General features: G+C 33.7%; 1 protein-coding gene across 11 annotated transcripts in view; it reads left to right on the top strand.

The window, feature by feature from the left end:
- scalloped (TEA domain transcription factor 1 homolog scalloped) overlaps positions 1 to 24751 on the top strand; it is a 339978-nt gene that overhangs the window by 237484 nt on the left and 77743 nt on the right. For all 11 annotated transcript variants that reach the window (XM_069117578.1, XM_069117582.1, XM_069117576.1 and 8 more), the window contains 2 exons: positions 11638 to 11762; positions 14915 to 15053. In XM_069117578.1, coding sequence (XP_068973679.1) covers positions 11638 to 11762; positions 14915 to 15053 — 264 coding nt within the window. The remainder of the gene's footprint in view (positions 1 to 11637; positions 11763 to 14914; positions 15054 to 24751) is intronic.

Here is a 24751-nt window from a genome sequence, read left to right as displayed (position 1 = left end):
TTTTTATCAACACAAGTAAAATCTAAGCAAAGTTTTTTTTCACCTACTAAAAGATATGACTAATACATTTTGAATATATTTTATGTAATCTTCATACTTCATAGACTGCATAAATATTCGCGGTTTATTATAATGAATAGCAAGCAATCAGTTTATTGTAAATGTATGTGATAGTGTATATAGTAATTATGTTTTTTAATAAGTAGTTTCGATTTATAATTTAATGATTCTATATTACTGATATATTTCACATATTTTTTACGCATATTTAAATACGTATTTTGTTGTATACTTAACATGCATAAACATCCGATAGTTCAGTAATTAGTATGTTTTCCTTTTTTGAAGATTTCTACAACTCTTCCACGATTTTTATCATGAGAAGCTACTATAAGAACGGATCGGTTCATACGTTCATCGCTTCCCAACCACGGAACGAGATATCTTGCTGTTTATTTATGAGGATGAGAGTCCTAATTCAAAAAAATATCAATTCACGAAACCTCATGGCGGTGGAAAAATATATTTTGTAGAAGCACTTTTCTTTATTCTTCTTGTACATACCTACAAGTAACACATATATAAGTACATACAGACATACAAGTAAATACAGAAAAACTCGTGGGATAACCCGTTCGTCGACATCGTACGAACGATATTGTGTCGCGAGATACCTCGCTCATGATTGTTCGTCTGTTAACACATTGTTGATCGAAAACGTATCGATGCGTCTTTTCTTACCCGAATATTGTTGAATATTTCTGAGTGTGACGTATTCAAACGTGTTTAGAGAAAGATACAAATCACCGTACGAAGTTGTTAAAACTTAAAGTTGATAAAATGTCCATTATAGAATTTACGATTTTGTTTATCATTTACCTTTTGTTCTCTTAGGCTCTTTTCTGATCTGTTAAATATTATAAACACAATTTTGTTAACATTAAATTTTCAAAAATGGTGTATCGCGAATTTTTGAGTAAAAAAGAAATTTTTAATAAATTGTATACTGATGCTTTATCTGATTGCCCGAGCGACAATGCTAATAATTCGAAAGATGAAAGTTATTCAAAATATAATCCTGATACAAACGACGTGAATATTAGAGTAATCAAAAGGACAGAAAACCTTACTGATTAATTCTAATACTGAAAGTGAAAATAATCCTAGCTGTGCCGAAGAATGCTCTTTTACTTTCGCAATGGACTCCAGAGTGGATTAATTCACAGAGTGGAGTATTTCACAAAACTTAGGAGATTTTATAGATATAACTATCTTGGTTGACAAGACCCAAAGTGACAATTAAGTTATAGAATCAATTTTTGTTAACGACTTCTTAGATTTGGTAGTTTGTCATGCAAACTTATGTCATTAACAGAATGGATCATATAAAACTTATAAGACTTTAAAATAGACTGATATAACGAATAGTGATGTAAAAAAATTTGTAGGATTAAGGCCCGATGCAGTCGAGAGACATTTGTCTGCGTGCTGTCGTTGCAATCATATGCCCTTCTTTGTATTCCCAATTAAGAACAACGAAGACAGGCATGATTGTACTGATATTGCACGAACAAAAGTTACTTGTCTGCATCGGGTCTAATAATTTTGGTAATACAAACATTTTGGCGATATTCCAATATTGTCAGGCATGAAAAATAGCCAGCCACAGGCGTTTCTGCATAAGTCCTGGTCAACAATGTATTAAAGTTTCTAAGTTCACTCAAATCGGCCCATGCGCGGTATCACAATGCCATCCATCCGACGCACTCAAAAAATCCTGGAGGGCGCGAATAAACGCAGCAGGAAAAATTCGTCGAGTTTTCGTAGCGCATGCATATGTCGGAAAAACGTAGAACGAGTCAATGTCGCCAAGGGATCGTAGGTGGATCGTGTGATCCACGTGTATGTGTGTTTGTACGTGTTATATCGTGCTGTACGGGCAACGTAGGGACAAGAGAGGCGATATATAATGTTCCGCGATATTAAACGGGACGCATTCCACCGAAGCCACCCTCTGGTCCCTGCTATGAATGCTTCTACGACCCCCATCTCCTGTCTCACCCTTCCTCATACATCCTCACGCACATACATAGACACGTACCCATCCCTACCAGGCACACAACCACCCACGGGAGCTGGCAAAGCTGGCAAAGCTGGCCTACTCGACCAGAGCTACCCCCGAATGGTTATACGCCAAATTTACAGCTTAGCCAAAGCCACTACTACCCACGAACACGCCATTTACTACACCCCCGGGGACCAAGAACCGGATACGCGGTTCTATGACGTGTTTGCTCAAGGATAAAGCTGCTTCGAACGATTTACGGATGTCACTGATAGGAGCGGCGGGACATGCCGCTCGAGTGCCCCACGATTTTTAAGGGGATGGCTGGAGAGATTGGTTTAATGCTGTCGATTGCTGTTTGAGTTTCGAATGAATGGTGTGGCAGGTTTGTTTGAAAAGTGGTTTCTTATGGGGAATACTGTTTATCACTGATATGATTAAGAAATTGAGATGTCAAACGTCCATAAAATTTTTCTTTTATTAGAGCAATTGTTTCGTTCGATGTATAACATATGGCACCATCCTTTTAGAACCAAACATCGTTTACATAGACGAACATTCTTTGGAGAACCGCCGAGAAAAAGATGGACCTCGTCGCTGAAAATGATTTTGTTCCCAAAATTGTTAACAGCTAGTAACTTCTCCAAAGCCCAATTAGCGAATTCACGGGGCATAGAATTGAATCTTATACGGCGTAATTACAAATCCTTGTGCGAAATATACCAGGTCGTACCGTGCGAAAGTCACAATTCTTATGAACGGCGAGAAATTGATAGGTTTGGATTTCCTTCCACGCTATCACGTACATCAGCAATATTTTCAGAAAAGCCAGCTGAACGTTGATAAGTACGTGTTGCATCACAAATCGAGCCAGTCTCTTCGAATTTCTGCACATTTCGACGAATTGTATGCTCAAAAGGCTAATTTTGGTCGGGAAAAGAAGCTCCAGAAAAACTTGAATTTGTGTAATATGATTTTCATAATATGCACGCATTGCTACAGTACTCTATGGCGATTTGTTTATATTTTCCGATGAAATCCATCAAAAACACATGAAAGATCTATCAAACCGTTTTGCACCTCTTGAAGAATGTGACACTCCATTTGAATAATAATATTAAAGAGAACGGTTGCATGGCCTTGATTTATGTTTATGTTTGAAGTAAAGAGCGCAGTAGATTTAGTGGGTTTAGATGAAGGCAGATGTAGGGTGGCTTTTTAAATTTTTTGATAAAATGATGCTTAGTAGTAGATTCGGAGATGGACGTTGTTGAAGAAATTAATTATCTATATACAAAGTATGTTAAATTGAATCCTTTCACGCACTTTAAACCTAAAACATTATACTTGAGAATATTGAACGATAAATGTAATTTGTCTCTGATAAAACTGTTAATTTTAGTGTTAAGTTTCAATGTTTACCATATGTTAGTCTATATGTACACTTTAGAACGAACTTCTCAACGTTAAATTTCTACAGCTTCTCTATACATTTTACCATTCGTTTAAAATTTTAATAATATAATCATTATCTCTCATTGTTACAATATACAAGCAGATTTTTATGCATTTATGGCGAATTTAAGATTGCACAGAATCTACACGCATAATATGCAAGGTTCAACACCTATTATAATATTTAGTAAGTAAAACAAATTTCTGGTTACATACTATCCCTTTATTTGCTTTTATAAGCATATAGATTTGCGTAAATATTCACGTCTGCTCGTTACGGGGTTAATAAAATAAGCTGCTTTGTATAACACATTTAATAATAATATGTGCATGTTCACAAAAACGTTCTCTAAATGTTCAAATGCACGAGCCACTGTCTATCAACACAGAACTGCAAAATTATAACTATCTCTACTGAAACTACCTCCGACTGAAATTCTGGAAATCGACCAGACGGTGACCCGAAATCGTCGCAGTGGAAGCGAAAAGGAAGCAAGAAATTTAGTTATGCGTACGGAGTAGGATGAGGAAAGCGGAGAAGAGAAGACCGAGAGTGCAAGGCGTGCATTGCCGGACAAGGACGTGTCCTGGGATCTCCCGTGACCGGGAGTAGCCACGACATTCCAAAATGCTTTCTCCCACCCCCTGCTCGAGTTCCTGCGCCGTATCACGGTTGACCCGGCCATTCCCTATCCTTCATCCGCGCATTTCCATCCCTCTGGCGACGGGGCTCGAGCCCCGTCGACCGACGGGCACACCGAATGCAACCATGCGTCATCCGCCATGATCTATGCTTTCTGCCGCTCTGGCATTACGCTCCGCGTGCACGCGCGAGCGCAAACTGACTATACTACTGCTCAAAAGTACACTACCCTCCACAAGTATTTAGAGACAAATTATTTTAGTACAAGTAGAGTAGAGTTTTGCTGACTCGAAACTGTATAATTGAAAGACATCTATAAGACTAGAGTTTTATGCTTGAACTACATACGATATACAGTGGATCATGAAACTATTGGAATATCTATAGAAACTTTCTGTGAATATATTACGTGTGTTCTACGAAATATTTTCAGCACCACGGCGAAATATTATTATCATTAATCGTATTGATAAAATGTGAAAGAAATTTGAAATTCTACATAGAAGCTACATGATATTTAGTGAAGGTATGTATTTCACAAACGTATTTAAAATATTTTGTAACTTCTATATACATTTTTAGATTAATTTGAAATTTTATCAGTGTAGTCGTGATAACTGTGTCTCACTAGGAGGTGAGCGTTCAAATACATTGCAATATTATTATTTTATAAATAAGAGAGAACTCATTTACTTTAAATAAAAAAGGATTCTGACTTTTAAATAGCTCTTGAATATTTTCAAAGGTTTCAAAGAAATTGAAACAACAGAAGAGGCAATTGCACTTTTACTACGTTTTTGTATCTTTGCATCGAGATAAGAAAAAAATATAGGAAATACAACAGAGTTGTAATCGTTCAAAAGCCACATTGATAAACTCTATAAACTGAAAGATACAGAAAGCCGGCGACATTGCAAATACTGTTTTTCAAATTTTCCTTGAAATTCATCATTATTTATATTATTTCCTTGCGGCAAATGACCTTGCAGAAAGTTGTTTTTTTTTTTTTTTAGAATTACATATTAATCGTGTAGAATCAAAAAAATGAACAAAAAGTGAAGTTGATCAGTTTACCTTCTAAAAAACTCAATTTTAAATAGGTACAGTAGAACCTTTATAATCCGGAAACTTAAAAAAAAGTATTATTTTATTATGCAAATACTTCGTTATTAATTTTGTATTATTATGTACGAAAGTATATCATTATACGCAAGTATATATACATTTATACGTATTTGTATACATGCATATCTATTTGTATGGACGGTTAAATCGCCTAGACGGGGATAGGTACGCGACATTCACATAAGGGCGTACACCAGGTTGGGCTCGGAGTTCGGAGATATATGAATCTGATGGTCACACATGCGTATGCGTGACTCTCTGTTTCTCTGACTTCTCTCTGACTGTCTCTGTTCGTCTGTGCTTGCATCTCTATTAAAGCTCCGCTCATTTTCAGCTGCATATTGTGCCCGTGCGCACTCTCATCCAACTCCTGCGAATATTCAGCGAGCTCGTGAAACACAAGTTTGTTTCATTGTTTTTGTGTACCTTTCTTAGGAAGGGGAGTATTTTTAGTAGATTGATTTGGGATGTATTGAAAGATCTATTGAAAAATGATGGATTTATATTAGTTACAAAAAGTATTTCCATTTATACTAAAATATAAATAAATGAAGTATAAATATATTGTATTTATACGCCGCTATATTCATCAAAGCATTTACATACTAATTAATCAACTAATAGGTATACGTATATTAAGTATTTAAAGATTTATTATCATTTAGTAGTTTATATGAGCTATAAAAACATTCGATGCTAGGAACATGGGATATATTGGGCTGTCAATTAAGTTGCCAACCCAATTAAACTTAATTAAAAGCACTTCATTGAAAGATGAGAGTGTGTACAAATACTTGTCGAAACCACTGTAGTTTATGGAAATCATTGATCTTAACAGTTTGAAGTCTCGATGGTTTCTAGATGGTTTCTTTTACTACTATGAGCAACTATGCTATTTCTGACGATAAGTTGTCAATTGAACATAATCGGATAAAACTATAATAAAATTCCATTTATTTGAACGAAATTTTACTGATGACGTCACATTGGCATCACGGCCTCTAGTTGGTCCCGGAGGCAGATGGTGCCCACTGATGTGACACCACATCTATGTCACGTGCAAATAATTTTCAAACAGAATTGGAAAGATTAACGAGTTAAAAAAAAAAAATTTCAGTCACGTAAAAAATCACGCACATTGACCCAACAATCAATATATGAAGTAAATTCTTATTGGTTCAAATTACCTACTTCTCTGAATATGAATTCCTATTATATGAAAGAAAAGTTATACAGAATAGTTATATATGGGAAGAATAATTGGTCTTCTATCATATAAATTTGGATTATAAATACAGAACGTTTTGTTTATCTCGAATTATTTAATATTTTAGTTACTCTTATTGATGCAAAAAGTTATGGCAGATCAAAGTTGATTGGTTTAAAAGATATTTTAACTTAAATTTTATTAGACTTATTGTATGAAATACAAAGAAAGGCGCAAAACAGTATTTTATTGTATCTTTGAACCTTTGTACACTGAAATTACAGTGTACAAATTACATATATGTATATTTATTTTCTGATAAGTTCATATAAACGGAATTTTGCTGTAACTGCAAATCTCTACTAGATTTTTTGAATTGTTAAGCGTCAAGGTATAAATATAAAGTAGGTAGGAAAGTTAAATTAATTCGATATAAAGAAAATATAAAAAGAAAAAAACAATCAAAGTTTGTCTACCAGTTTAGCGTTCTTACAGATACACAAATGCACAAAATGCAGAAAATTGTATAAAGTATCTAAAATAGAGTTCTCGTTATGATTTTCAATAGATAAAACACATCTCCACATAAGTTTTATTTTTTTAATTGTGTCCATAAAAATATAAATTTGCATAAACAGTAGTTTGTTGTATTTTACTGATAAAGCACAGAAATTTTCTAGTGATGAATAGTCATCGTATAAATATACGGAACATTCTTGTTCCAGGCGTAAAATATTCATGTGTTGTTAAAAACACTACTTTTAAAAAGCAGATTGCAAAGTTTTGTTAAGGCTCTTCCGCAGTTTTTAACATATTTGGATAAAATTCTTGCACTAGCTAGTTGCCTGTCTTAAACGTGTGTGCCGTTTCAAAATGTCAGATTTAAAAGCTTCGCGTCAAGTCAAATCAATCCATAGGACTATATGTACCTAATACATAGACTGCGAATGTTTTCGCATTTATAGAAAATTAAAAAGTGAAAAAATTTATAGAATATACATTACAATATATGTAAAAATATATAAAATACTCCAATACTTGTTTTATAACAAGTTGGTGTATACATTTTTCTATTCTGATTCCATTCTTTTCCTCTAGTTATTAAAGGTATAAATTTGCAACAACTCCTGCAATCTACTAATACAATTTCCCGTATTAGACGTCAATTTTCTACACGAAGACAACACATTAGTGAATGTTTCCAGAGTAATAGGCCCACCCAGTCAAATCTTTCAAAGTAAAACGATAACTTCCAATATATGCAACAGTGCGTCGTGTCAAGCCAAATCTCTCAACATAAAACTCTATTCATGAAAGCTTGCAATGTAACATTCTATTTAGTCCAATTAAACATAAAAAATGAATAAAAGTTTACGGTGTAACAGTCCTGTCCAATTATCAAATTATTCAACCCAATCAACTGTTTTCAAATAAAATTGAATTGAAATTCTCAGTGTAATAACAGTCCCATCGAGGCAAATTTCCCAAAATAAACTTCAATTAATAAAAGTTTGCAGCGTAATAGCTCCATCCAACCCAGTAAAACCTTCGAAAATAAAATTTAAACATCCTAACCTAGAAAAAAACGCGAAAAGTACACCTTGCACTCTCTCGTTCCTATTCTCTTTTTCCACCTAAAGGGTATCCCGTCACGTCTCCCTTAAAGAAGCGCAAAAGCCAAGTACCGCCGCCAACGCCGCAGCCACCAGTTCCCCGAGATTAGAGGCTCGCGTGGAACGCGACAGGATGCAGTTTCCCCCGGCGTGTTACGGGGGTTCGTTGCTGTGAGAAAGGGGATCCGGTATTGCGGTCGGAAGCGAGGGGCCAGGGGCTCTTCCGGGGGCTTAACATACACACTCCACCCCCTGTAGGCGGAGTGTTCCGCCTCCAATCTACCCCCACCACTCAACCAAGCACTGATACGCGATATCAGCAAACACTTGTTGCTCCGACGTATAGAGAATCTAGAAAGCCGCGCCAACGGCCGCTCGTGCCGCGATTTTTCACGTGCTGATTTTTCCACCACCGTCCATACTCCCACCTCTTGTGTGCAACCCCTCTTGTTCCACCTTCGCCAAACTGCAGTGAAATTTTCGCGCGTGCTTTCCTATATAGAAGTTTCTCTCTTTTTCTTTCTATAAGGTTTCTCTTTCTATTTGACTGTTAGTGGGTATCTTTCTCGCTCTATTTTACTGGGACAGTCTCTCTCTTTGTTTTGCTTGGTGAAAGACTTGGGCGAGGGGTCGGGTCGGGTTGTGTGGCGGATTGTGATATTCCAGGCTTGAAAACGAGCAACGCGGATTCCGTCACGCGGCCGCGACCCGGAGTCCGAGATATGTCGGCGGTGCAACGCTGTAAATCTTCTTCGTTCGTTGCGATGCGCGCGGAACTTCCGGCACAGGTCGCCCCGATATGATACGCGCGCGGCCACGACTCCGGACGCGTTTACAGTAATTTGTTTACGATTATTTATACCTATTAGATTTAAGGAGTTTAATGCAGTGGAGTGAACAAGTTTCTCGTCCGATAGATATTTTTATTTGTATTTGTATAAAAGCGATATGTCAAAGAATTTTAAGTTAGAATAGTGTTTATTAATTTTACTATTTTCTTTTATTTTTTTTTAAGCATTTATATACAGTGTTAGTTGAAGTTCTTTTAGATTTTAGATATAGATTTCTTCACAATTTTGTTTTACAATTACAGCTTATATTGGATTAGAAGAGTTTAATGCAGTGGTATGAGAAAGTTTCTAGCAAGACAGAGTTTTTTATTTCTATATGTATATACAAAAGCGAGGTTTTACAAAAGTTTTAATAGTACTAGTATTTATTATTTAATGATATTGTTCGTTAATTGTACTGTTTTCTTTTATTTTTTTATGCATTTATTGTATTATTTATATCATATGTTAGTTAAAATTCTTTTAGATTACAGATTTGGACTTGTTTTAGGATGATTTATATTGAATTTAACAAGCTTTATATGGTATTGTGAAAAAGTTTTTGGGTAAATAGATTTTGTTCAAGGAATTTCGATTCCAAGAGAGATTTTTTAAAGAATTTTAAGTAATAATAGTGTTTATTTGCTCTACCCTTTTACATGTTCTTATATTTCATTTTAATTTAAATTCTTTTAAATATTTGTTTCATAATATTAGGTGAAAACTCTACTTGATTTATTGTTAGAACTTCAAAATTTTTTATGTAAATGTTTGTTCCCTTTTTTTGAATGTGAAATTTCTGGGTTTGGGTGGTTGTTAATTTTTGAAGTGTAAGGCACTTACATATAAGAACGCGTTGGTTTATATTACATTTATCGAGTTTAGTAATTCAGTTACTCCGTTTAATTTTTCTTTTCTGATTTGTCCGTTTTTAAATCCGAGGAAATTACTGGACTTTAGTAACGAGTTTAATTTCTCTTTTCTTCTTTTTCTTCCTTGTTTTCTTCTTAATGTGAAAAAATTGTAGGGCATATATATGTGTTGGATTCCATTGCATTTCTTTCTTTCTCTTTTTTGGTATTTTGGTATGTTTGACAAGGTTATACAGGAAATTAATGTATTAGGTTAAGTAAAAAGTTCTGAGCGTTTTTCGCTAGATGTCTTTAGTGAGCCATATCTCACGATGTGCACATCGCATCGAGTCATAGTATACACCGATTTCAAGGTGATATTACGCATCAAAAAGGTTCTTTGTCAGTTTTGTGTTCGGTGAAGCCAGTTGTGTGTTACAGCGTTCGAAAATGGAGATAAAAAAAGAGAAAATTCGATACATTCTTCAGTACCACTACGACCAAGGTGAAAAGGCGGAGCAGGCGGCCAAAAAAATTTGTGCTGTTTATGGACCCAGTACAGTATCGAATGCAACAGCAAAGCGGTGGTTCCAACGATTCCGTTCTGGTAATATGGACGTCGAAGATGAGGCACGCTCTGGTAGGCCAATCGTCGAAAATGTGGATAAAATCATGGAAATCGTCGAGTCGGACCGGCATGTGAGCACTTATTCCATTGCCCAGGAACTGAAGATTAGCCAGAAAACCGTTTGGAACCATTTGCATAAGGCTGGTCTCAAGAAGAAGCTCGACGTATGGGTGCCACATGAATTGACGCAAAAGAACCTTTTGGACCGAATTGATGCCTGCGATTCTTTGTTGAGACGTAACGAAATCGACCCATTTTTGAAGCGGATGGTGACTGGCGATGAAAAATGGGTCACATACGAGAACAACAGCCGAAAAAGATCGTGGTCCAATCGCGGTGGGCCGGCCCAAACGATCGCCAAGCGTGGATTAACGGCCAAGAAGGTTTTATTGTGTGTTTGGTGGGATTGGAAGGGAATCATCCATTATGAGCTGCTCCCATCGGGGCAAACACTTAATTCGGACCTCTATTGTCAACAACTGACCAGACTGAAGCAGGCGATCGACCAGAAGCGGCCAGAATTGGCCAATAGGAAAGGTGTTGTGTTCCATCAAGACAACGCCAGGCCGCACACATCTTTAACGACGCGTCAGAAGCTCCGAGAGCTTGGCTGGGAGGTTCTATCGCATCCGCCGTACAGTCCAGACCTGGCACCAAGCGATTATCACCTTTTTAAGTTTTTGCAAAATTTTCTTGATGGTACAAAACTGGCCTCAAGAGAGGCTTGTGAAAATGAGCTGGTCAAGTTTTTTACCAATAGGGACGAGGACTTCTTCAACCGCGGAATTATGAAATTGCCTTCAAAATGGACAAAAGTAATCGAACAAAACGGCGCATATTTAATCTAAATCGAATAATCTTGACTATGTTAATTTCATCGTCGAAATAAAGCGAAAAAGCGCTCAGAACTTTTTACTTCACCTAATATAATTACGTTACTGTTCTACTTCGGGATTCTTCCTACATTAAATACGTAATACAATATAACTATTTTACATTTCAACTATCTTGTTACTAGATATACATTATACTATGTGTATTTATTTTATCTATGCTTAGATTTGCTTATCCTACTTTTATCTTGAATAACCCATTTATTTATTTATTTATCCGTACTTTATTGCACTTTCTAATGATATATAAATTACTAATTAAAGTTGTATTTCTTTGGCTTGATGATTGTAAGGGATTAATGTATTGGATGTATTCGATTGTTACAGGCAGTGCGGTGGCTGCAGCCGACACCATTTCCGCGCCGTGGACTCCCACGAGTTCCGGGCCGCCGCCCGACGCGAACGGCTCCGGCTCGGATACCAAGAACCTCGACGTTGGCGAAATTAGCGATGTAAGTTCATTTACTGTGAGTAACGATAAATATTCGAACGATAATCTGTTCCTTTATCCTCCTATAAATTCCTTCGACATAATTGTGCAAGTACTTCTTTGTTAAACCAGCAAACATTGATATCAATTTTGGTGCAGATATTTAATTATTATTCGGTACGGATTTTTCATTATGTCATGGAAAATTGTTTTTTCTACTCACTTTTTCTACTCACTTTAATTCTCACTTATAGATGAACTTGTTTTTAAGTATTTAAGAGCATAGAGACCATTTGCTTAGATTTAGATCTTTTATATATGTTTGTAAATGTAGGTAGAATTACAGGTAGAAAGATTGGTGAAGATCGAGATAAGTACTATTAGAAAATCGGAAAAATTGTGTTAATGAACGAATTTTGTGTTTTTTAGCAACGAATATGTCTACGTAAACAAGTTTTGTAAAGATCCGTTCGTTTAAATGATACATTATAAATTATAACTTGTTTGTTAATTTTTCCTTTGTAAATATTTATCAGTTTTTACACTTTAAGTATACAGATAAAAAATGAAAGTGTCGAATATTTCCCATTGCACTATAAATCTCCAAAATTGTGTAAATTGGCGTATCATATTTTGATAATGCCTGTTGTCGGTATAAATGATATAATACCTCAATTCTAAGTTGATGACTCAAAAAATGATTTAAATAACTGATTCGTATTATTCTATATAAATGTACGATTTATATAAGATATGCAGCTCGGCGTCAAGGGGTTAATTAACAATGAGAGGTTGACAATTATAAAAAATCACTATAACCACCATCAGTCATGTGAATCGTGCATGAAAAGAAAAGTTTATTTATGTATATGTATTAACAATAATTGTTACAATCTTTATTGAATATTTGATTCATTAGCAAACTACAAAATTATGTCATTTTATAATGTGTCACAAAATGATCCGTTAAAGGTATATGGTGATTATCTTCTACTGCGACAGACACACAGAAAATGAATCTGTTAATGGTCTAGATAATTAATATTACAATAATGAGAAATATTATTCGATGGACTAGAAATCTCAATTTAAGCAGCGATTTGTTAATTAGATTGCTCTATGGCTTTAGCTCTATAAGTAAGTAAAATTTAATTCATCGTTTCGGAATTATAAATTGCCGAAGGATATTTCTTTCTTCTGTAAATTTTTTTAGTCGTTAATAATGTACTAAGTAAAATAATAATTTCGTCTTATTTCATCTTCATTAATTATGATTTCAAGATAAACTCAGTCATAACAACATTTATATTTCGTTTTACACTGTGTAAACAATAAATCACACGTTCATAACTGTCGCGTTTAATTTAATTTAGTATATCATAAAATTGTAAAAGTTGTAAAGTTTTCCGAACTGCATCTAAATAATGTAATAAAAGCATTGGTTAAACAAGTAAAAGATATGAAAAGCTTGGTAGTTTAATACGAGACATTTCAATATTTTAAAGGTTTATTAATATGAAGTTAACGTTTTGTAAATTCACAAAAGGACAAGGGTTGCTGAAAAATTTTAATCACGATATTCATCCCTTCCTGCCGTTAATTCCTTATCCTGATTAAAAATCCCATAAATTCTTTTTTCAATTACAATAATTTACTTTTTACGTAATTGAATAAAATTTCTTACACATCTATGATTCCGACACTTGCGAGGATACAAACACAAACGAAGTCTTAGCTCCAGTGGAATTGCGTGCCAGCCAATATTATAAACGTGACTGGACTTCTCAGAAAAGACTTTCCCCTACTCGCAGAATCGTTTCACCTTCTGTCTTTCTACGCTTGATCTAAACGGCCCAAGTAATCGTTCATTATTTTGTTCGTGCAGCACTAACCTGTCTCATTCTTTGACATTTTTAATTCAACCGTAACTTGCATTCAATCATTCTGTTGATAAACGTTATACATAGTCGGTTATAAATGTTAGAATGTAAAGTCAGTCACAAAAATCTATATACACCTACTAAAATATAAAATGTTATGGTAAAAACATCAGCACTGCGAATTTTTTAGACATATTCAGAGAGATATTGTCAAAATATAACACAATTTATTGTCTTTTATCTTTATCAAGAAAAAAGAGATAAAAGAACATAAAATATAATGTTTAAAAATTACATATGTGTGTTAACATGTCCATATGTAATGATAAAAATCGTCTTGATATTATATTAATAACTTGTAGGTCATCAATAATGTCTTACTATCTCCTTGCCATCGAAAAGGTTAAAGGCCTTTGATGTAATTTTATTCCATAATTTTTGTGAATTAATATATTAAAATATTTTAGTATTTTTAAATTCCTTTTAGAAATACATTAATAAAAATTGTATTGATACGTAAATATAAATAATTTTGTGACGTGAAACTGTGTTTTTAGTTTTCTTGGTAAATGAAATACACAATATTCGATAGGTATATGTAGATTTTCGTGTATATATATATATATAATAAGTATATATATAGTCAGTACTATATATATATATATATATATATGAATATATATGAATGAATAACATTATAACAAAATAACTAGAAAATAAAAACGGAAAATGCATTGAATTTTCTCAAAATATCAATAGATATCTTAATATTGAAGAGAAGTAATCATCTAAATCTAGTGATAACGAATTGATCACGTTACTATGTATGTAATTACCTGATGTTTTAAATTTATAGATTTTTTTGTCATAAAAAGGAGACGGCTATATAAATTCAAATTATCCTCCATTCTTCAATATCATAATAATTATACTCATAGAAACAATGTTGACTATAACAATTTAGGTTGGGTTATCTAATCTTAATGTATAATAAAACATTGATTATCAGCAATGAACAAAGCAATTACAATTAATGGAAATAAATTTGCAATTGAGAGAATATACAACGTGGAATACAAAATTAAATCGAATATCTTACAATTAAGTAACCTATATGAAGTAAATCAAGCTATTATAATGTAAAATCCAACGATACTAATTGAGACTTAAATCTTCAAATGATACATAGACAGATTAACCAAAAATCTTGGACGATCGCATACATTTCACGAGAGTTTCCGTATTAGCTAAAGAGTCTGTGAGAAATCCTATCCGAGGCGTTCGTATTTTGCAGGACGAGAAGGACCTATCGGCAGCGGACGCGGAGGGTGTATGGTCGCCGGATATCGAGCAGAGCTTCCAGGAAGCACTCACTATATATCCGCCATGCGGCCGACGCAAAATCATCCTGTCCGACGAAGGGAAGATGTACGGTGAGTCGAGCAATTTCCTGGCAAATCTCTCTTCGACGTTTTCGCTAGAGCGAAGAAAATAAAAAAATAAAAATACGGAAGTAGAACACGACGATGGAGAAAGAAATAGCACGAGTATACAGAGTATTCCATCTAATACGGCGGACAATTTTTCAACCATTTACGGTTATGTAACAAAACAAAATCTCGAACCAAGATTTATCGGTATCTAATATAAAAGAAGTGGCCACAATAAAAATTTCGAAAATAGTCCGTTTTCATAACGAAAACAAAGTCACCTTAGGTTTCTTAAACGGGACCATATATTTATTTTCTTACTAGATTGTAGCGAATGTTAAGACGAGTTCAAAAAGCATGTTACACGATATTTTTATTAACATAATACCGCGTTATCTATGGTCCGTTGTATACTAATCGGCCAATTATCAATATTGAAAACTTGCCAAAGAGGATTAGTATAGTATGTAGAGCTTGTGTATTCAGCCAGTTTAGTAGCCACCTATCTTTCTCGTTAATTATGTTACAAGATCCAAATCAAAAAATATATTTGTTATGTTGTCGTTGTGTTTTACGCTAGAAACACTTTAATCATTTTATTACCTACGGCAGTGTAAAAGAAGAAGAGCATAGACTGTATGTACAGTTGCAGCATGTTAATATAATTGTTTTTTGACTAAATTCTGTAAAAAAGAAAGTCTAAAATTTAAGGGGCGAAACCATCAAACCAAGCTTAAATCTAGCAAAAGGTTTAAAGTACTACTCAAACAAATTACAATGACTACAAAAAATATTTGCACGCCATTACATTTATTATACTAACTAATTAATTAACTAATTAATAAAGTACTAATTAATGGGGCTCAAGTACATATATCAAATTTCGTATCAGTTAGTAACACTTCCATATAACTACGAAAACTTAATACTGAGAATGAAACGTAAAGAACCTGATAAAAGAAATGCTTCGTTGAGAAATAAAAGTATGTGCAAATATTTTTAATAGCCACTGCAATTTTTGCTTCCAAGAACCGGCTTATTCGCAAAGAATATCTCGGCAAAGAAAAACATCGTTGCACGAAGGACTATTCCTTGTGCTTCACGTACGGGCGTTGCGATGGTAGAAATGTCCAGCCGAGCTCGTTATTGCTCGATGCTGAGGTCAGTCTACGTGACCGACCAGATATTGCCTACTACGACCACGGGTACCACCGTAGTCGCCACCATTAACCGCCATGAACTCACCACCGAGGCAATAATGCCACGCCTCGAAAGATAGCCCCTTGACCAGCATCTTTGTCCTAATATAGATTCCCATTTTCCACTATCTTTTTTCAGTCCTTCTTAACGAACTTTTCGTCAATTCATAAGGTTAGGTACATGGTATTTTCTATTTGCGATTTAACGATTTAAGCCTCAAGTATATTAAATTTTATATTTAGTAGTAGATACTTTCATAAGTTTCATATGATTGCAAAAATTTAATATTGGAAAAGAAGAGTATGTGCAAATATTTTTGTAGCCGCTGTATTTGCCTATTTTCTATTTTACTTTTTATTTTATTTTTTATTTTCGAATTGTAGTTTTCTACCGTTGCAAATTTTTTTAATTTGAAGTTAAGATTGATTCAAATACTTAAGATTTATGTGTGTGTGTGTATGTATGTATGTAATTTCTCGTTTCGATTTTATGCCAAAGATTTTCCTCAAATATTAAAACTTGCTGAGAGATGCGATGAAATTTAATGTGATGTAATGACCTGCCGCGTTTTTTAGATCATTTTTGGCAGAATTATTATCTTGCTGTTTTAGTTACAAAATTTCTAAAATTTGATGAAGATATGAGAAAATAGTCATCAACGTATGTGATTTCTCGTTCCAACTCTATGTTGAAAATTTTCTTGAAATAGTCAAATTCCTTTTCTCAGTTGAAATAAAGCTAAGATCGAGACTAAAACGATAAAATTTTATAAAAAGGAATGCAAACTATCGCCCTACCTATATTATATCATACCTACTACCTTTTAAATTTCTTCAACACAAAGCAAATTTTTCACGAATCGTATCATAAAACAAAAATTGATTACGACTTTTTTCTAGTCTCAATCCTGCCTCCAGCCCTTCTTGCCATATTTTTTTCAGGCGGACATAGGCTTGAATCCCTATTCGTTAAGGCACAATGTCGCTTAATTTTCGAAAGCACTCCGCGGCAAAAGCCGACGGGTGGCAATTCAATCTTGGCCCGTGGCCGCTCATGAAAACGAAGCTTAATTCAGACGTCTGGCTCGCTAACAACGAATGAAAACAAGGAGAACGACAATCGACAAAGCTGTGTATCGTCCTTTCGGGACTTTTGTCACTCTCTCGTTCTATTTGCTGTATTATACGAGGAAATTTTATTTTATCCTAGTAAGACAATTCTTAAAGCTTTCACGGCTCGAATTGTCACATCTAATACTGTTACTTGGCATTGTCGTAGATAACATTTGCTAGGCACAATACTGTTTGAAGATTCCAAGAATACGCTGTGTCCAAGAGGGAAACGTTTCCAAGGTTTCGCTAACATTGCAGTTAACTTCATCAGGAGTCAGCATGTACTCATACTCCTGCAATGTTACCGAAACGTTAGAAATTTTTTTGCTTGGATACAGCTTACTTTTAGAAGCCTCAAGGAGTGTCGTACATAGCAGCAACATTATCATATCTTCAATAGTAGAAGTTAGTAGAACTTACAATATCGTTTAGTTTGTATCTATTTTTATTGAAGCAATTGGACTCTATACATAGAAGTTATTTATGTAGCAATTCATTATACATTATGCATTCTCGGTCAAATTATAATTATAATTATTATTATAATCAGAATATATTACAGGAGGACGCCTATAAAGTATCTCCTACTCGTATAACGCGATCAGGAAATTACCCGTCTAACGCAATCACAAAATTGCTTAAAGAGATTCTGTATACATGTATGTATGTGACGAACAAGAACACTACATATTGATAATTGTTTCGTTACGCTTGCCTTCTGTACTTTGTTGGAGGCTTGATTCATTCCCGACATGCAAATGTATGCGTTCTTTAATTGATTCAAAAATCATAGTTATGAAATAACTTTTATATGATAAGTATTGTGATACGTATTGTGTGACAGTTATTTCTATACAAAATCAGCTGCGTTACTTCCATATAGAATTTATTTTAGTTTACTTGCTGTATCGATTCTGTAAAATAGAGAATTCGGACAACGCAAAATATATCTCCTGCTTTATAGGGTCTCTTACTGTGTATTTTCTTATACTATTAGATTACAATTCTTAAAAAACGAAATGGAGGAAAGGATTATTATTATTATCCCATTAGAATAATAAGAAATATTATTATCATTATTAAGAGAATTATTATTACGAATGCCTATAGTCTGCTGATGCAAAGAACTTTTTTTAATAATTATGAATGACAAAACGAACCCTTACATAACTGCTTGCATAACTCCAAAAATTCAAATTCAACGTCCGAATCTCCAACATTTGTGTAATCTGGTTGTAATAAGCCACTGATCGGTATGGTCGAATACGGGACACGATACAAAGTCGATCATCCCGCTCAAGATAGGAAAGAAAAGGAAGAGAAACCTAGAAAGAGACCGAGAATAACAGCATCGACGTCCGTCGAACGCGGATGGAAACAAAGGATAACGAGGCGCGAAAATCGCTTAACGCGATTGGCCATCGATCCTATGGGAAACTTATCTTGCCCGTTGCTCACTCGCCGAGCCAATAAAGGATCCCTCGGCCTTTCCACGGGATTAAATATCTCGGGGCAATTTACCTCCTTCTATCTTTCGTCCTTTCCTCGCACCCCACTGCCTCTCTTTCCACTCTTTCTTTTCCATCAGGACGTCGACGCCCACATCGAGATTTCTCTACGAAGGAGCGATCGTTTCCGCAGCGGACGAACGTCAAGGTGAATGAGCCCCAGAAACTGCGCAATTCGCCGCGCTTATCCAAATGTTATTACACCTCACATAATTTTCAATGATTTTTTGGTGTTTTCAGTAAAAGCGATGATCTCTTTCTTTTTCGATTTTGTGCCGAGGATAAGAATTTTTCAGGTTTTTTTGGGGTACATTTCAAAATTTGTCATTTTTAATTCGTTCTTTTTAGGATTCTCGGAATTATTTGATTGAAAACACGTAAATATATTGTTCATAGAAATTTGGATACTTTGGTCGATTCGTACCTTCGTAGTATGAAAATCCCGCATAAAATCATATATGTACTTAAGGTTCCTAGATACATAATTAAATTGTGAATTTTTACCTAAATTCATATTTTTATAGACATAGCTATACACTTTAAATATACACTAAAATAGACATTCCTTTTACCTACTAAAAATTGTAATCAGTACTTTACTTTGGATATTTTATATATTTTTATGCATTATATCCATTTCTTCTGCATTTTTTCATTTGGCACGAATGCACAAAAATTCACAGTTCACCTGTAAATTTCTAATTTACGAAATAATCGTGTAACTAAAATAGAAATAAAGATAAATACAATAAAGTAACAAAAATAGAATTGAAAACTTCAAATGTAATACTCAGATGATGAAACAAAATCTCGTCTTCTTCTTCCGATTTTAGCCCATGAACTTTATGTCGAAACTTGTATCCAGTGGAAAACGTAAAAAAAGTAAAAGATAATGGATAACTTAAAGGAAGATAGACTTAATAGGAAGATATTATCTTAAATGATAAATAATATGACACACTTTATAGTGGCTTCAGTCAATAGATAATTTAATTTCTTATTTTGAACTGCATAAACCAGCAGAAACTTTCAAGATAACCTAATACGTAGAAATCATAGAATATAAAAGTGTAAAAAGTCCGATAATACTTAAATTTAATCGTCTTGTCTATCGGCAAAAGTACTATGCGCGAAGGTGTCGCAAATGCTAGGATTTCGATGATAAATAGCGGTATTATCTAGTTGGTGGAAACTTTATCGCAGATTATGCTTGGTGAAACGAAGTGCCGCAGCGTGCAGTATCTTTCGATCGGAATGGTTCCTCGGAGAATTTGTGTTTGGCTTTGAGCACCAACTATGAACTTAGTCGGGGCGCATCGATGGCGACTTTGAAACATTAATCAGACGTACCTCGAAACATTAATCATTTAATGGAAGCGGAACAGCATAACTCGGTTTCGATCTTCGAAATTCCACTCTAGGGACTCGATCGAGATAATCTTTGGACTCGCGGGCATTTTTAACGTTAACTAACGAACTATTATTTGCATTAGAATTTGAGAAGTTAGTTAAAATACAAATATAGTTAGTTAAAATACATGAAATCAAATAGTTCAAACAAATGAATTCAATGAAGAATATAAAGATAGTAAACTGATAAAAGAAATAAAGAAAGAGAACTATCGTGAATTGTTGACAAAAAGCGTTTTATAGATCATACAACGAAATTTTAATATATATTATTAATCTTATTCAAATTATTAAATATATATTATAGATGTTATTATAATTATTTAGATATTATTTATACAATTTATAGAATAGATATCCATATTTACATTTATATTATTCATATTTATGTTTAGATATTAAAGGTGTTATTCCTACTAATTTCTAAATATACTGATAAAACTTTTTCTATATGACTCGCAAAAGTATTTGAATTTATAAAAACATTTTCTGAATATATTATATGTGTTATACAAAACGTTTTGAAGTTTCACTAATACTATAATGACACGTGATTGGTATTATTGCATTGGTACAGTTTCAAAGAAAACTGAAATTGTGTAGAAATACAAGATTTTATTGCATACATATGGAAATCCGTGCAAAACTGTATATTTAAGATTTTAAACCTTAGTGAAAAATAGTGATGTTCTATATAAATACTGCTTTTTAAATTTGTCTCAGAGTTAACGATCATTTACAGTTAGTCGCCAGTGCCTATTTATCGAATCTTGCGTCTGACTCACCAAAGAAAGTAAAAACGCACATTAACGTCAAAAAATTATTTATGTTTATATATTAATATAATTATTATTGATGTATTTCTAAAAGAAATTTAGAAATTTAAAACATTTCGCTCTCAAAAATCTTGGGATAACATTTTTAAATTACAAAATGCTAAGGAGATTGCAGGATATGTATCTTAACGTGTCAAAAGAATACGTAAGTTCGTGTCATAGTGTTATCGATTTTACTATAATATTTTATATTTAAAGGGTATAGTATCTAGACTTAAGAGACTGACTGTATATCGTCTTCTTGCGATGAATGAACTTATGGAAGTAAATAGTTTATTTCTTGAGAACTGAATATTAATCGTGTACTAATATAATGAGAATACACTGCAAATTTTTTTGCAGATTCATATTTTCGAGAATATAATTAAAAATGAATAATCTCAATAAGAAATTGTTCTGTCTATCAAGTATTATTAAAAAAACATTATACTTGAAATGTTTTATAACAATAACAATGACAATGACAATTTATTAATTTCTGGCCTCTCGGCCATGAAATGAATTTGATTTGCACTTGAGTTTCTAACCTCCACACATATATCCACTACGTCTCTATCCCTTCTCTATTCCCCCTTCCTCTTCTACGTAATTTACATATTTTTGCTTATTATGAGCGTTCTCTGCAATTTTATGCTTTTAAATTTCCTACAGATAGATAAAAAATTCGCATTGTAGTGATGAAATTGGAAAATTAATAAAATGTAGAATCGATCAGTATGGTTCCTTAGAGGCTCATATACAGTCTTGCAAGAGAAATTTAGTCGACAAGGCGGATGATCGTAAAGCGCGGCGCGTCTTTTGAAACAGCGGTTTCGCTCGGGAAGGGGGATGCGATTCGCGAAGAGGGACGAATGAAGAAAATTTGCAAGAAAAGATAGTTACGGCGCAGTCCGGTCACGGAACGTTGACCCACACTGGTCGAAGAAACTCGAATACGTTCCTCGACCGCAGCTACACGGGCTCTTTTTCTTTTCTTTCCTGTAGAAACCCAGCAAGAAGCTAAACGCTTCTCTAACTCTAAGCGCTCCTCCATGCTCCACAGAACGCGCATCCTTCTATTTCTACTGGTTTATTGGATGCCGGACGCGGACGACCAGGAGTCTTGCTCCTTTTTCACTTTGTTCGCCTCTCGACACAGCCTCTCTAAACGGACTAGAGAAAAAGAACATACTATCTGTCCGTTGAATTGAACGGTTTTTGTGGAATTACTATTACGTATTATTATTAGCAAATGATAAGCTTATTGTCTTCCCATTTCATACCATATTTATGTTGCTCTTCGAAAAACTCTCTATTATTTCTTATGTCTTTCATCGGCCTTTTAGTACGGGTACTAGTCACATTTGTGAGTTAACGGTAGCTATTTTTTTAAACAAATAATGATATATTACTATTTAATGAGATACAACGAATAGTAAAGAATATGCATTTAGTGGTTTTAAAGGAATTGTATCAACGATTACAAATGAATCAAACGCATACCGTCGGCTTAAAACGGTCATTAGATTTCATTCAAAGTCAACGATACAAATTTCTTCAAGTCACACAAGCCTGTAATTGGAATCAATGCACATAGACAACACACATAACATTCAAAGGCATACATATTTTTTTATAATGTATATAACATATTTATTATATATACTGCTATATAATAAGTACAAAATTTATATAGTATGTACAAAATATTTATATAGTAAGTACAAAATTTAATGAAGTTAAAGGCGATTCTGTCCTAGTATATTTGGTAATTGTGCTGAAGAATTGAATAAATCAAGATGTTTTTTTCTTAAACTGAATTTACATTGTTTTACTTTAGACGAACACGTCGGGTGATTCATCAAAAAACGCCGCTTTCATCCTCGTTTAATTCACAATGTTCCTCCAAAGTGAAAACCGAACAGAGTAGAGCCGAGTTCTACTTTGGATGAACAGAATGGATAATACACTCGTAGCGAAACGGCACTAGCAAGAAATATAATCGTGTACTGAATGCATATTCGGACAACCAGTTCGCATTTCTACATATTTCATACTTATATCGTACGAAATGAATATGAAAACGAATATGGATAAATCAGAATTTAGTTTTTTGCAAATTGACGAATATAATTATTATCGATATTTGCTAAAACATCGCAAGTTAATTTGGCATGTTATTCTAAATACAAAATATCTAATAAGCAGATTATTACTTTTAGTGCACTGCAAATGACTTGTGGTGTAATAAATTTTTACATAAGATATAAGAGGTGTGTAATGCTGTTCCCTATATATGCAGTTATTTCTACCCTAATTGGATTAGATCTATACGAAAGACTTAAAATGCAATTAGAAAAATCCCGAATACCCATTTAGGTGTTTTATTTAAATACCCCTTATATTACGAAGGGAGAAGGGGTACAGAGAGTGAGAAAACTCAACTTTTTATATCTTAAAAATAGGATAACTTTGGAGAGAGCCGATATATTATAAAGCATTTGTATCAAAAACGATAAAATAAACATAACAAGCTTGTTGTTGCTCTTACTACACCTACATTTAGAAAATGCTATATTATTCTTCGTTCGTTATATTTTTATGATTGTAAAATAATTTATTAATAATTTTCATTCATTTCAATTTTAATCGCTTCTAACTTATTTTAATTCATTTTTTCGTGGGAATAATTTCATTGTAGTAGGTAGAAATATCAAGCTTGAAACGATACGCCGGCGTTAGATTTGTATTCGTTAATTTGAAAAAAATCAAAACCTTGATTTATTGGTGTTTTGAGTTTGGATATGTAGTCGACATAAACACGTTTACGTGAAAATCGATAAATATACAAGAAATATTAACAGAAAGAAACAATTTTTAATATATTATTTAAACAAATGGACTTTCTAAAAATCTATAAACCCGATCATATTTCTCATTCAAAAGCATAAAATTCGTTAATCTGCACTATTCCTCTACCGTGAATAGTTTTTGAAGTAATCCAGGAAATGCGTTTTCGACTGCAACTTTAGAAGCTGTTTTCATCCAATAAATGTAGACGATTGACGCTAAAACAGATACGTGTTGAATATTTGTACCTACATAATGTATCTGCAAAATTTCATTAATATCGGTGTGTCACGTTTGAGTGGTGTCCTTTGCCTTCATTTGAAGTATTCATCCAGTGAAGTGGTGTAAATATTCCGGGTTTCATTCTTCACTTTCACTGTGCAAGAATCATCCGCATTGATTCTCTAACGTGAAACAGCGTAAATTCGGCTTTACGTATTACAATCTTTTTTGAGGCTCATAGTTCGCGATAATTAAGCTTCGACATTATTATATCTAACATACTCAACATATATTCATTAATCTAGCGATTATTAGCGACCACAATGGCTACAATGTCTCAGTAACTCTGTTAATCAGATGTTACAAAACGATATCTCTGTTACCTTTAATGATACGGGCAAAGGAGTACGAAATAAATTACTTCGATCGAAAAGATACATATTATAAGGTAAAAAATTCTTTTTCATGGTCATATTTTTAGAGACTTGAACATCGTATCGGTCGCAAACCTATCGATTATATAAATAATGTAAAAATAGTAAAAAGATATAAATTAATCTGTGTATTCTATTTTAAACGAAATA

The sequence above is a fragment of the Bombus flavifrons genome, chromosome 7 (assembly GCF_040668555.2).
Source record: "Bombus flavifrons isolate JBK064 chromosome 7, iyBomFlav1_principal, whole genome shotgun sequence".
Classification (NCBI taxonomy): domain Eukaryota; kingdom Metazoa; phylum Arthropoda; class Insecta; order Hymenoptera; family Apidae; genus Bombus; species Bombus flavifrons.
This window is presented reverse-complemented; position numbering and strand designations above follow the sequence as displayed.